At 38.1% G+C, this 14,880-nt stretch overlaps 2 protein-coding genes and 1 long non-coding RNA gene across 3 annotated transcripts; 2 read left to right on the forward strand and 1 right to left on the reverse strand.

Moving 5' to 3' along the window:
- The first annotated feature begins 287 nt into the window (after positions 1-287).
- Positions 288-4,256, forward strand: LOC137391799 (uncharacterized). Its single transcript, XR_010978176.1, has 2 exons — positions 288-361; positions 3,760-4,256. It is a non-coding gene; the product is annotated as an uncharacterized lncRNA (long non-coding RNA).
- Positions 4,257-7,732: 3,476 nt separating this feature from the next.
- On the reverse strand, positions 7,733-8,485 carry LOC137390684 (serine/threonine-protein kinase fray2-like). The gene has a single exon (XM_068077009.1). The coding sequence runs from the start codon at positions 8,483-8,485 to the stop codon at positions 7,733-7,735; it is 753 nt and encodes a 250-aa protein (XP_067933110.1).
- A 4,945-nt stretch (positions 8,486-13,430) lies between these two features.
- On the forward strand, positions 13,431-13,793 carry LOC137390687 (variable charge X-linked protein 3B-like). The gene has a single exon (XM_068077010.1). It carries the CDS (start codon positions 13,431-13,433, stop codon positions 13,791-13,793), a length of 363 nt encoding a protein of 120 aa, XP_067933111.1.
- Positions 13,794-14,880: the final 1,087 nt, after the last annotated feature.

Genomic DNA, 14,880 nt, shown 5'->3' on the forward strand with positions numbered 1-14,880 from the left:
GTGTTTTTTACTGCGTGATACGCTACCACTAACTTCGTCAGTTACTGAAACTTTAGCTAATGTCATTCACAATCTACATTATCGAATAAGGCGACGTTTTGTAGAGACAACTACCCAAGGAAATCTTTTTTTCGCATGTGCCAGTAGTTCGTCCTATACAGTAGCTACAAGGGTTTATGGTGATTTCGCCGAAATTCTATTAGTCGAAATTCGCATTTGCCGATAGGCCATTTGTCGAAATTGAAGCCTTTCGTCGAAAAGTGTAGTTTTGGTCGAAAACTTAGGCTATTGGTCGAAAACTCAGGTGGTTTAGTCGAAAATAATACTATTGGACAAAACAACAATAATTCTAATACTATTAGTAAGTTTTCACCTGTTAGTTAAGTTTATCTTCAACTTAGTGTTAGTTTAGTTTTAAGATTTGTGTACTAGCTCCATCAGCTAAACATATGCTATGCTATAACTGCTGTATCAGAAAATACTTCGCATACACACTTGTGATATACATTCAACTGATTTTTTATGGAGTTCTGGACATTTGGGTGTAATAATTTATACATGTACAACGTATTGCATGCTTCTTTACTACATGATAAAATTTGTGAGAGCTTGTTAAAAGCTATCACTACTTTATCGACACGGAAGTTCATTTGTTTCACAGCCTACAGTGAAGTAGGCTGTGAAACAGCCTACTTCACTGTAGGCTGTTTCAACAGCCTAGTTCATTTGTTTCACAGTGAAGTATTTTGAAAGTGTATCCTAATTTTAGAGTAATGGCTATACATTTTTGTTCAGAATTATAGCACAATGGTAGTGGTATAATACAAGTTTTTTTATGTGCAACTGTGTTATAATCCTGTATACTTTCTAAGCTTGTGGATTTATTCATCAGTATAGCTGTGCAACCACCCTAATCAATTGCATACATACATGTGTATAAGATATGCCTAAATGCATATTGTACAAGTATGCTTGTAACTGCATAATTAATATTCATAGAAGCGCATTGATTCATTGTAACTATGATTACAAAAAGTTAATGTTGCAATTTTACAGAGTAGTGCTTTGGGATCTTTCGTGAGAGCTATTTGGAATATTTGTTTATATAATTATGAAGATTCAACTCTCAAAGTTTTAGATTAAAATTGTAGTAGCAGCATTCAAAAATAAATATAAATCAATAAAATTGATTTATTAAACAGTTTATTCAGTAGTGAATGACCTGTTAAAATTAATATATGGCATAATTCATAATATTATTAAGAACAGCAATGACAAATAGCTAAAAATAACAATTATTGATATAATGCCATAATACAGCATCAAATTCTATGTTGGAAAATAAAAGAAACTATAGGTAGTAAAAGTAGCGCAATCAAAATCCATCAAATGTTGGTGTGAGATTTTTGGCTGCTTTGATAAACTTTGAAAGTGAAATTGCTTTGTTTTTGAATCTGTTCCATAAATTTTCTAATTCTTTATTTCTATATTTTGTGCTGTGTGTCTGTTTTCTTAGTTGCTGCTCATTTTCTAACATTTGTATGACATAGTTTATATTTTCTGCCTCACTATATAGGATGGACAAAAGTAAATACATATTAGGGTGTGGATGCGGTAGCAGCCCATTTAGTTTTCTGTGCCATCCTTCTAAGTCGTTGTTGGTTCTAATTTTTAAACCAAAAACACACTAGTCTTTTGGGCTCCACCCTTGATTATTGGCACTTAACCAAAATCTTTCAAAGTAGTCCAGTAAGCTAAACATTCTATAGTCCTGTTCCTCTATGTCTCTTTCTGCTCTAATACATATATAATTAAACACCTCTTTTACAATGTTGGCTGGTACCAGCGCTAAGGCATACAACATAGTGACCAGTTCTCTCACTTTACCATTCTTATTGCGATAGCCCTTTGATAGTCCATAGTTTTTCATATTCCGGTAGATCGATTGGCAAAAGTGAAAATGACAACCTCTCATTTCTAGTTCTTTCCCAAACACTTCATGGACTGCTTGCCACAGTGCTAAAATGGAGAAAAATATTCTATTTATATTCATTGGCATTGTATTGAGAATCACCATTGTTATCATTGACTAAACCCAAATCGTTGTACTAATCACAGATGCGTCCTGTTACACAACATGGTGATACTGAGACAGCTTAATGTTTTACAAAATTAAAAATTTTCTTTAATGTTTGAAAATGTGTCCATAATATTTTGAAGTGGACATATAACCGCTTAATTTTTGTGACAAATTTAATTTGGAATGGACATAGCAAACCTATTTTACATCATGAAACATTTCAATGTGAACGCCCGTGTAATTAAATGTTCATTCCAGATATCAGTGTTAACAAATACTTACTTATCCAATTCATAGTCAGCCATTGCATATTTTGCATTCAAACCAGGTGCTAGCCGTTATTTAATGTCTTTATATACCTGAAAAGAAATGATGGCGCTGATAACACAATGAGATAGCATAGGATAGAGGAAGTGTTGGGTGAAAATCGACTCTTGTAATACAAATATTCTATAAAGATTTGCACCTGAACATAATCGAATTTTCTTCTTTTTGACATTAATACGTATAAAAGTGGCACTTGTTTGCTGAAGCATCCCTGTCTTATGAAGGCGTATATCATTAGCAACTGCTCAAAAGGCCTTTTCACGCACTTGAAGGTTCCATCCAAATACAGAGTTCTAGATTTCTTTAGTTGATCTAGCTGAGTGTCAGTGGAAAATATTAAGTGCCTTTCGCCATCAATTTAAATGTCCACCCGCAAGAAGTTTTTTAGTATGGTATCAAGTATAAGCTAAAAATACTTTAGATACTGTTTTGATATTTGTGTCACAGTTGGATTACCATATAAGATGTTTAGATTACCAACCTCTATTACAAAGTTAAAGCACAAGTGAAGTTAGGTTTTCCAAGCAGCAGTACACTCAATAAGATTATAATCAATTTTTTTTAATTAAGGCCGGTTATCTTAATTCAATATTTAAATTATGTATGATAAACTTCTAGGTTGACTCACCTCGAAATCTTTTGACTTCGGATGTTTTGGTCTGTTTTTCTCTCTTATTTTATTGGCCATCCTAATTAAATTTTGTCTTGAAAGACTGCTGCTGGTTGCACATTTTGTCATAAATTCTTTCAAGTTGTTGTCTACTATCGAGGTAGCACTTGAGAAAGGTTTCAGTTTTGTTTCATCTTTAATCTATAATATCAGTCAGAGTCATGTACAGCTTTTTATAGGCTAATATTCAGTATGAAAAGGTTCAGCCAAACATTACATTAAATAAGTTTTCAGGATTATTAATGAGATTGAGTGCTTCTAACATTACTTCTCTTACCTGAGTTATTAAAGCAGTTTGCTCTTATAGGTATTCTTGCGATAAACACGTGTGTAAGCCAGATGCATTGTATGCAGATTCAAAACTGTCACTCTGGGTAACTTTGGCTCTGCATTCTTTTAGTTTGCTATAAATCCAATAGACTGTCTTTCTACCATCCATTTTTTGTAAATTTTATTGATGACGTAGCTGTACCCATTTAATGACACAATCTCCTTGCTGCTTTCTCCCAGCTGGATAAATCTCATAGTTCACCACACTAGAAAAGTAAATGTTAGTTATGGTTATCTTTCTATAAACCAACACCAGAATCGCAAACATGTGAGGCGAAATAACTGCATTGCATTACCGCCATGAACATAACACACATGGGAATGGTACATGGTGTTTTTATTTCTGTTTCAGTTCTGCTCTTCGTTGATTTCTCGGATGTTTTTGGTACCACCTGATAGCATGACCCGTAGATGTTCATCTCAATCGATGCTGGACAATAATTCCATAGTTTGAATCGATATAGAAATTTTGTGCCTTAAGACACTTTTCTTTTATATATAATTGATAAGTGAATCCCACATATATTATTGTGTAGTTAGTATATGAGAACCACTCATTGTCGTATTGATGATTTATTAAAGAAGCAATCGATTTTTCTGTCATATTTATTGTATGGTTTGTGCTAATAATAATTATATTTATATTGACTTACGTATCATCAATGTCACTGTTGTTAAAGTCATTAGGTCCTGGATCAAGATGTATAATTGATGATGAGGAATTTGACCCGCTATAAACAAATAATATTATCATATTGTATGCTGCGCTATCAAAACATGTATTAATAATTATGAAAGAGGTACGCTTAATAATTTTATTAATAAACTTTATCTTTAACACAAAGAAAAGAGCCAGCCTATTAATAGATTTTGGCTCAAACCTCTGGAAAGTCATTCCAGGGTTTACACTTTTCCTTGTTTGAGTTTGTTGAGCATTTGAAACCAATGCTCAACAACTCTTAACACTTTCTCTATATTTACCTTTTTCACGAACTATAAACATGTGTTAGGTGTTTGTTAAATGAAAGCAATAGAGTTGAAATATACAAAGTTTTAATTGCATATTTAATCTGCTTGCAAATTCTGAATAAAAATGATACACACTATTGAGTTACTCAGTTTTAGTGATTTTCAGTACGGCAGTCTTAAATGAAACATAACATTCTATTGTTTGGCTGTAACTTTAACTGAATTTATCTCAAATTTTGTGAGCTACCATTGAAATACATTATTTTTACAGTGTTTATGTTCATGGTAAATCAGCATATTACGTCTCAAAGATTTTCTGCTCAAGGCTACAGTCATGGCTACCTTACAGCCTCGATGCCGCACCCACATGACATGTGGGTGCGGCACGACATAGCAGGCGACATGACATAACATCCCATACAATGTATAAGATGTTTTAATTTACAATGTATACATACTAAAATATATTTGTATATATATTTATGTTCTGGTAGTATAATCTTGTACTGTGAAGTCAAATCACACATATATAATAATTAAGGTTGTGACCATTACAAAAACTATTACAGTAGATTGATAAGTCCTTATAGATGACAAGATGTAAAATAAGTTGCAATAACATTGAAGCAATGCAGTAGTGAGCATTTCACAACCATGCAGTGTATATGCATTGAGTACTTTTACTATCACAGCATACATGGAGTACAGCTGCTGCTATTTCCTTATGTTCAGTAAGTATTATTGATGCAATGGAGAATCGCCGACTGCAAATTGTGCAGCTGTAGATGCAATAAGAATGTTGCTAGTACACATTGACTCAACATTATTTTAATGAGCCACAACCCTAATAATCGTATTAACTAGCAACTACCAAAATCAGAAGATATGGCAGTACTATAACTGCAATCGGTTTGTTTGTACTTAGAGTTGTGCTCTCTTAAAAAATAACATTTCCGCGAAAGTGTTTGATTGTTTCGACCGATAGTCTTAGATTTCGACAAATAGTCTATGAATTCGGCAAATAGTCTTAAATTTCGACTAAAAGTCTACGAATTCGACAAATAGCCTGTCGGCAACAACGGTTTCGACCAATAGATTTTCGACTAAATCTCTATTTCCCGCTACAAGCAGTGCCCAAAGCCGAATTGGATCACAGAGTCACGCGATCAACGGAAGCGTATATAGGAGCTCGTTCGTTTCCAAACGAACACGCCGCGCCCTCTAGATTTTTAGTTTTACTAGTTTTAAGACGAGGCCGCAACATTAACCAACAAAAATACTCCTATCCTATCCTATCGGTGGTCGCTCTGAAATTGATTGTTGTATTACACACCAGTTGAAAGAAGACAAAATTTCCTACAAGAATCTACCAGTAAATTTTCTAATTATAAAAAAGTATAGTTCTTTTAAGGCTCAAATCTTACCTAAATTGGCATATAGCTCAAGTTCTGATAGGTTTTGTATCTGCAACCATTTTCTGGTTTGGGTTTTTAGAAGTATTACGTTTTAATGTTTGTGCAAAAACTATGGATTCCGCTACTAAACCGATATGACAGTGGCTGGCAGCAATAATATACAGCCCCCCTGTATAGGGCTGTATATCATTGCTGGCAGCAATATTCATTTGAATACTGTTGGTTGTTGTATAAATCAATGTACTCACATGTACTGATGTGAAGACGAAGAAGAGCCTGTCTTTCGTTACACTTCCTTATATCCTCCCCCATACTGCCTTACACTAGCTAATCTACTAGCTTTACCCACTAGCTTTATCCAGCTTTATGCACTCACCATAATTACCAAGACCACCTGTACTGCCTTGAGCTCAGACACCAATATAGCCTGAGCCTAACAAATCCCATAATACAACATGCCCTTTCTTTTTTTGTTTTGGGCCACTCCATCACTACCAACAAGCAGACGTAGTACTTACCTTACGTACGTCGTACTTACGTAGTTAGTTACTTGTGTTGCGTGTTACCTGACTCCGTTAAGGCAGTCTCCATAGGCTATGCCTCTGGCTTGTCTGATCCTGTGCCACCGTCTAAAGTACTCTTCTCGCTACTGCCAGCTCCATTGCCAGTCTGCACTGGCTTTTCCATCACCCTGACCTCCGCCGCTACCAATACTTTTACCGTGACAACTGTCACTACCAACACTACTTCCACCAACATCTCAAACACTACTTCCACCAACCCTGACTAGCCCGGAGTCTTTTGGTTGGGTCAGTAATGACTCCTCAACCTCATCTCCGTCTCTTCCGTCTTTACCTCGCTCTCCCCAGTAAGAGGCAGGCTCGACAGGCTTCCTGTGGGAGGTCTCCACCTGGGCTGTAACCGGCTGCACAGGGGATGGCACCCCAGAGCTGGGAGTTGGCATAGGCCCAGACCTATCTAGCTCGACCTCACCTGCAACCAGTGCAGGTCTGCTACCAGCAATTCTCCTCTGAACCTCGGCTAACTCCTGCACCACTACCCTGAATGCCTTGACATTTTCCAACTCCATGACTGCTGTCTCCTGTTTGGCTTTCAGCTTAGCCAATTTCTCCTTCAACTTCCTCCGCACCTCCCTTTCCTCTCTTTCAATCTTTGCTACCTTTTTCTCATGACCTTCTCTGCCTAACATTCCATTGCTGGATACCTTTATTACAGATATTGTGTCTGTAATAAAAAAGAGCAAACCCTTTTCATTACAGACACTGGTTCAGCTACTTTCTCAGCACCTTCCCTTACCTCATCGTGACTGTGTTCTCTATCATACCCCATAGACACTTGCACCTCTCTGGTGCCTTGGGCTGTCCCCCGTTGACTACCAATTTCTACGTATTCGCTACTCTTCACTCCCTTGGTTTTACAAGTCCACCAATCTTGACCTGTGTGACCTTTCTTATCTTCGCTCTCTCTGTCAGACTTATTTGTCAGGTTTTGCAACTCGACATCATCTGAAACATAACTTGACCCAGCAATAATGGTTTTCGACGAAAACGGCTTAACTGGCTTAATACTTCTACACTCCTTAACAGGCTCAGACTTACTTTTGCATAACGCGTTTACAACAGCAAATAATTTAAGCTGCTTCAACTCAGTTATGCCTAAAAAGTTCATTCTCAATCCTTTCACCACATGAACTTCAGCATCCATATGCCTGTCTTTACTTTCCAAATGAACTATTACACTTCCAACCACTTTTAACTCATTACCATCAGCAGTTTCTAAAACTGTCGACGGTTTCTTTAACCATAGGTTCAACTTATTGGCTGTTGCCTCGGTTACTATAGACACCTCAGCCCCAGTATCAAACGTAAACTCTACATTTACTCCATTAACTTCTAAATGCTGCACAATTCCCTGGCCTAATCATTGATCTTCACCATATTTATCTCTATAACCAGAGAATTTAACACTTCTGCCCTTGCTATTATCCCGGTACCCTTCATCATACCGGCTCGTCTCGCGCCTCTCCTTATACTTCTCCCCCTCAAACCTATCCATACTGTTGTCCCTGTACCTACTCAATTTGTCTCTCATCTCATGGGGGCTTTCTCGGCCCCTGTACATCTCCCCACTACTATCCCTGATACCATATCGCTCATAGCTATTATCCCGACTACCTCCTGACCTCCTGCTGCTACCTTGTCTGTCATAACCTACATCTCCCCTATTCCTACAATAACGAGATACATGTCCTCGCCGTCCACAAGAAAAACATTTAATGGAGGGACAACTCCTCATCTCATGGCCACTATGCTTGCAATTGTAGCATACTCTATCTTCACTGCCTTCTCTACTACTTGCCCTATATCTAGAGACATGCCTCTCTCTGCTATTATCTCTATACTTCCTACTGTCACTGTCCTTGTTATACTCCCGGCCTCTTGTCCCATATCTACTAGTATTATGCTCCTCACTACCATAATACCCTCTACTACTCTTAGGGCTACCTCTAGGGGAAGATCTACCCACTGAATCATAGCTTCTATCTCTATCATCACTCCTGTACTGTGCTCGGCTATCAAACTCTGATACCTTTGCTACTTCTCTCTTAACCTCACTTTTTAAATCGGTACTTCTACCCTCAGTTCTCAAAAATCTATCCGAGTTGTTGGCCATTTCACGAGCCCTCAATGCCTCATGCAATAACACCCAAGTAAGATTGGCATTCTTCATTAAATCTCTGCTTACTTCTTTATCTCTCAACCCATTAACCGCCACTATAAGGGCAAACCTTATCCTATCATTATTGTTAGCCACCTCTACATATCTGCTCAAACTTTCTACCCGTTGTAAATATTCTCTATCACTTTCCCCAAGTGCCTGCCTAGCCGTCAGAAACTTATGCCCCTTTACGAACATACTCTCTTGTCTACCATAATAATCCTGCAAAACCTTCACTGCCTCTTCATAAGTAGAATTTACGCCATCTACGTTAAACCCTGCACCCCTCAATACTTCTCTACCACTGTGCCCAACAGCTCTCAATAGTGGCACTAACCTAGCTCTACCTCTCATAATAGGTACTCTATTGCCATCTTCATCATTTACATAACCTCTCCTTTCGACAGCACTCTCTATACATAAATTCATCTCCTCTATAAATCTCTCCCACGAACCATCACCGTGCTCACCGAACACCAGCTTCGGAAAACCACTCTCCATCCCCACACAACACAATATATCTCTCCCCACTCTCTATTCACTTTACCCCACTCGTATAAATTTAATGTAATTCTCACCTCCGAACACGTAATAAATATTTACACCTCACCAACACCGATGCTTCACCGCTACAACACCTCACAACCTCATCCTACCTCACGTCACCTCACCTGCACGCCCGTGAAAGGGTCTAATCAATCGTTTAAACTTAACCCCGTAACCAGAAAAATGTTCGCTAATGATAACACAAAAAGAAAAAAAATCAGAATTTTGTCAACTGCGCCATGTTGTATAAATCAATGTACTCACATGTACTGATGTGAAGATGAAGAAGAGCCTCTGTCTTTCGTTACACTTCCTTATATCCTCCCCCATACTGCCTTACACTAGCTAATCTGCTAGCTTTACCCAGCTTTATGCACTCACCGTAATTACCAAGACCACCTGTACTGCCTTGAGCTCAGACACCAATATAGCCTGAGCCTAACAAATCCCATAATACAACATTGGTGGATACCTTTCCATTAACTCTCCATCGCACAAGTGTGCCGAGGCACTATCAGCTGAAGATCAATTAAGCAAAACATATATGCAAAATATATTGTATACAGTATTGCAGTAATATGCAAAACCAGGCTCAGGTAAGCAGTTACAAATATTAAGATCATCTGCATGTGATTAGATAAAAATATAATTTATGTAGCAGTAACAAACAATTAAAACAAAACAATAGCGCAGTAAAACTTGGAATTCTCTTAAAAAAGTTAACATTGCATTCGCAACACTGGTTTCAGGTGAGCAGTTGAATACTACTAATATTTTGACAATATATTAAGATGAAAAATATTAAGCAAAAGAAAATATAAACATAGAGCGAGTAATAAACAGAAAATTCTACTTAGAAGGCGCTCTTTGGTTCTGCTCCTCAACAGACGCTTTAGGCTAATAGTTAACTGATAACGCTAACTCTTTGCTTAACACCGCACATCGCACTCTCAAAGCTAACAGACGAATCTTTCTTCAGCGCTTTAGTGGCTTTTCTACACATGAAGTGCGAACGTACCGTGACAAACCTTTTCGTCAGACGATACACTGACTGATGTTGGCAGCTTGACGATGTCAGTGCATGGCACCTATGCAATAGCGTAGCTTCAATGACTTTTTAACAGTCTCCAGCTCCCAAGTAAGACCGCGGAGTGCAGCGTCAAGATAATGCGGATAGCTGGTTCTTGTTAAATAACATGCGCATCTTTATCTCGTGCTGTCTAAGCTTGGCTTCATCTGCCCATTTCTCTTTCTGTGCCTAGAACAAAAAAATTATGAACACAACCTAAGCAAACAGAAGTATTTTAAGACACATATTACAGAAATACATGCATGATTTAATTTGCAAAAACACCACCCGCTATAATAATTGGACCAAAATTGGTAAAAATTTTATTCTTTACAAAAAACTGGCAGTATGTATATATTATATAGTATATACAATTATCTGATTGAGTCTTTTTTGAAGGTCAATAACCTTGCTTTTGAGTTGGTTAACCTCCGAATCACTGGTATCATGGAATAGATCTAGAAAGGAAAATGAACATTAAGGAATAGACATTAAGCTTCTTTAGAACAACCTGAAATATTCAATTACTCAGTTTTCACTCTGTCTTGTGCTTTTCCTCCTCGTGTCTAAACATATGATCTCAGACAGAAAAACTATTGAGAGACCCGCATGCTTGACTATGTGTTCAGCTGTGAGAAGAAAAGGTAATTGGTGTTTAAGGTGGATGAAAGGTTAAATGACAAAAATGTCACCGCTATTAGTATTTTGTTAGCATGTTTGTTAGCATCATTCTGTTAGTATTTCTTCAACCAAACGCGCAGAAGAGAAAAATTGTTCGCTGTTTGGTGATATGTTAGCCATACCATGCATTTTAGAGTGCAGTAAGGTACAACACAAACTAGTGTTAATTGTGATGGTAGCAGAAATCTATTACTGAAACTGAAAGTCCCACCATACTGTCTCACACTGCCAGACTCATGGAAATCAAGGCAGCTAGTTGTGGGTGAAGCAACTGCATGAGACGCATGGCTGCTACTGCTCCGGTGTCGGTCTTCTATGGCTCGGTGCCTCTTGGCTCTCTCTCTGTCCGAGGGTGCAGTCTCTTGTGAGCAAATACAGTAAGGATAGCCCCAGTTTTCAAATGTCTTTTCTTGGTCTTAGTCAGGGTAAACCAATGCTCCTCTAAATGTTTCTGTTTAATATTTATCAAACATAATATATATATATATCATACATACCATATCATATAATTATCGGTACACATATAAAATCAGGTCAGTTAGTACATGTGTAAAAGATTTAGCTGGCCTTTACTCAGGCACGATCTAGGTTGCAATAAATGTTGCATAAATTGTAAGCGAAGTGAGTAAGGTTTTTCACTTGTTTTATTCCGAAGGAACTTCCATTAATCGAGAGCTGCGACTACTCTCCTCTCCTACTGAGAGCATTTTCTATATCTACATATATGTTGCCCCATTTCAAATAATGGAACCGGGAAAAAATTATTGCATTGCATCGCAGAAAACCATTGATGACCAACCGCATGTGCCCATCGCGGTTGGTCCGCCAAGTAGATTACGGGATCTGCTTGTCCAATCGAGCAGTGCTTCTGGTGTAGCATGAGTTGATCCCTGACCATGTGCAGGGGCAGACATACACGGCCAAATGCTGTAGTACATGGGGCTTACACCATCTGGCGTTGGTGGTAAACTCGCATATATCACAACATCTGGCGTGGCTTTTAAGCGCTGCTGTCGCTCGCTCCTTGGTTTAGTCTGCCAGGTACTGTACGGTCCTGACAGGGCAAGCTCGTTTAGGTTAGTTGTCATTGGCAGTCGCTTTATTTTTGCTGACTGGATTGTGTTTATGTATGTGGTAGTCATGTCAGCCGAGTCAACTGGTTTGTTAGCTGGGCTAATGCATCAGGTCCCATGGTGGCCTCGACCAACCTTGGGCTTGCCCGTGCCCCCTTAGAGGTAATGTGCCGGCCCGTCGAGTCAGTCGTCTCATGCGCGGTCCTGGCGAATTCAGCCCCGATCTTACGTGGTCCTAGGTGGTGACTAGTAGTGCCTCGGGTTATCACCTGCTCGATGTCAAGGAATCCCAAAATGGCCTCAACTGGTCCCGGGTTGACCGGGGTACACTTCTATTATTCCTAGTAGACAGAACTTCTGTGTAGTTAATCTACACCGGACCGCGACCTCTGTTCTAGCTGGCACTACCAGGTCTCTAATCACCTGAACTATATTCTAAAAGAAATTTCCCGCTTGGTTGGTACAACCCAACGGCTTCCCATCTACCTTCACCACGGGTCATTCAAACTCCATCGAGCATTGCTGTGCCATAAAGAATGGCATGCCCTGAATAGCATCTTCGCTAATCTGGCTGACTATGAAGACTTCTTCGGTTTTCATTTTGCGGAGTCTTACAAGGAGCCGGATTATGCCATGAAAGGGCAACCTGGTCCCATCAGCAAGCAAGTCATGGGTGTCACTCTCCTCCAATAGGTCTCTTACCACCCGAGGAAGTCGGTTGAACACCGGTTTCCCCAACAGGTGGTTGTGCATCCGATATCCAACAGGAGATTCACTGCTCGATCTTCGATTTTTCCCTGGGAGGAAGTAGCTGGTAGAGTGTGTCCCAGCAGGCGTGCTTTGGCAGGCTCCCTGTGTTCGAAGGAAAGCGCCTCAGGCTTCTTCGTTTGTGCAAGTAGAGAACGTCTAGAGAACGTAAAAAATATCTAAATTGCTAACATAGGTAAATTCGTAACCAAATCCAAATGAGGTAGGCTAAAATTTGGTAACTTCACAATACTTTTAGTTTCATCAACTGTTTGATGATAAAGTATAACAGAGTTCTAATATATTAAAACAGGGATGTCTTTACAGACAGTTTCAAGGTTGTATTTAGTGACTTAAGTTTTAATAAATGGAAATAAATAGACTCAGGAGTGCGTTACACTTACTTGTATTTTATCATTTTACGGCATTTTTGTTATTAATTTCTCTATTATACTTATTATTATTATCACATAGATGTTCTGTTTTTTTCTTTTTAATATTGTTTGTTGGTCTACAGGCATGTTTTAAAAGAAAGAATAATTTTATGAATTTTTATATTGATAGTAGGCTACTACTAAACTCAAGGAGTTGTTCTATAATTGAAATGCTATTATTGGTAGGCATAGGTTATTGGCGCATATAATATAGTAAGTGTGCTATAATAATATATAATATAGTATTAGTGTAGAAAGAAAACAATTGAGAGCAAGCCAGTTGAAGGCAGTTCAAGTCTAGCTGAAGACAGTGCAGTAGAAAACAGTTCAGTCAATTGTAAACCAGCTGCATGAAGACAGCTCAATTTATTAAAAACATTTCAGTTGAGAACAGTTTATTTGAAGATAGTTCAGTAGAGGACAGCTCATTTAATAACCGTCCCATTCAAGACAGCCCAGTTGAAGACATATACATTGAAGACAGTCTAGTCAAGGACATATACATCAAGGACAGTCTAGTTGAGGACAGTCTAGTTGAGGACATATACATTGAGGACAGTCTAGTTGAGGACATATACATTGAGGACAGTCTAGTTGAGGACACATACATTGAGGACAGTCTAGTTGAGGGCAGCCCAGTTGAGGACAGCTACTTTGAGGATAGTCTAATTGATGACAGTTACGTCGGGGGCAGTCTAGTTGAGGACAGCTAGGTTGGGGACAGTCTAGTTAGAACAGATAAATTGAGGACAGTCTATTTGAAAACATATATGTTGAGAACAATCAAGTTGAGTACGATTTCGGTGAGGACAGCCCAGTTGACGACAGATACATATCCAACAGATGTTTAATGGAAGACAGCCCGGTTGAACAAATTAAAAACGTCACATATGGCGCAAACCACCAGCAAAATTTAAGTGAGTCATGTGAATCACATGGAGTTATTCTTGTTGCGAATTTTAGTGACTGCAGGTTGGTTCTATTTACCTTGTTTTTATGACCTTAACATAGCATACTTATTTTTGCTATTTCTTTCAGCTACTGAAAACCCAGTCTTTCGATTGTGATCATGAATGAAAAGTTGCAAGGAAAATGGCCATTACCTAACTGCCTTGGAACCTTTTCTCACAAATAGCATTCACTTAGTAGGATACAGTTTTTGGCAGACGCTGAATCACTAAATGTCTCCAAGGATATGTCAGAAATGTTTTATTTCTGCATTCCCACCCAATGATGCCAATTTGATGAGAAATAATGGCAATGATTATTTACTGGATGCAGCATATACTTGTATATTGTAAGTTTCTTTTTGACACTTCTTTCATCTAATAACATGTAATTGTATCCCACACCGTACTAATATAGCACTTCTAGAACTGACCAGTTCCGCTAATGAAACTCCCCTAAACCGCTTCCAAATGTTAACAGACACTATGAGAGTAGTATTCTATCAGCGGTTTGAAGGTAATAATTTTAATCTATGCAATCGCTTTGTTCATTAGTAATACGAGGCCAACAAAGTGTGTTTATTATCTACACCTTGTTATCTAATTCTATAATCTATAATACCTGAAACTTTTCTACTCGAATACCTGACCATTTTAATCATTTTATTTAAGAACAGCCATTATGGTGATTAAAATTTTATCTGTTCAGATGAAAAAACAAAGATATTCGACACTTCAAATACGTTACAGATGAGCAATGACACAAATAATACCAAAATATTCTTCCTTTTATTAAAAATCTGTCATAGCAAAATATTCCTAACCAGTAAGCAAATGAAGCTATAAATAGTGA

The sequence above is a fragment of the Watersipora subatra genome, chromosome 3, assembly GCF_963576615.1.
Source record: "Watersipora subatra chromosome 3, tzWatSuba1.1, whole genome shotgun sequence".
Classification (NCBI taxonomy): Eukaryota; Metazoa; Bryozoa; class Gymnolaemata; order Cheilostomatida; family Watersiporidae; genus Watersipora; species Watersipora subatra.

Coding starts and splice junctions, on each gene's coding strand:
- LOC137390684 (XM_068077009.1), bottom strand. CDS start 8,485: ATGGCCAACAACTCGGATAGATTTTTGAGAACTGAGGGTAGAAGTACC.
- LOC137390687 (XM_068077010.1), top strand. CDS start 13,431: ATGAAGACAGCTCAATTTATTAAAAACATTTCAGTTGAGAACAGTTTA.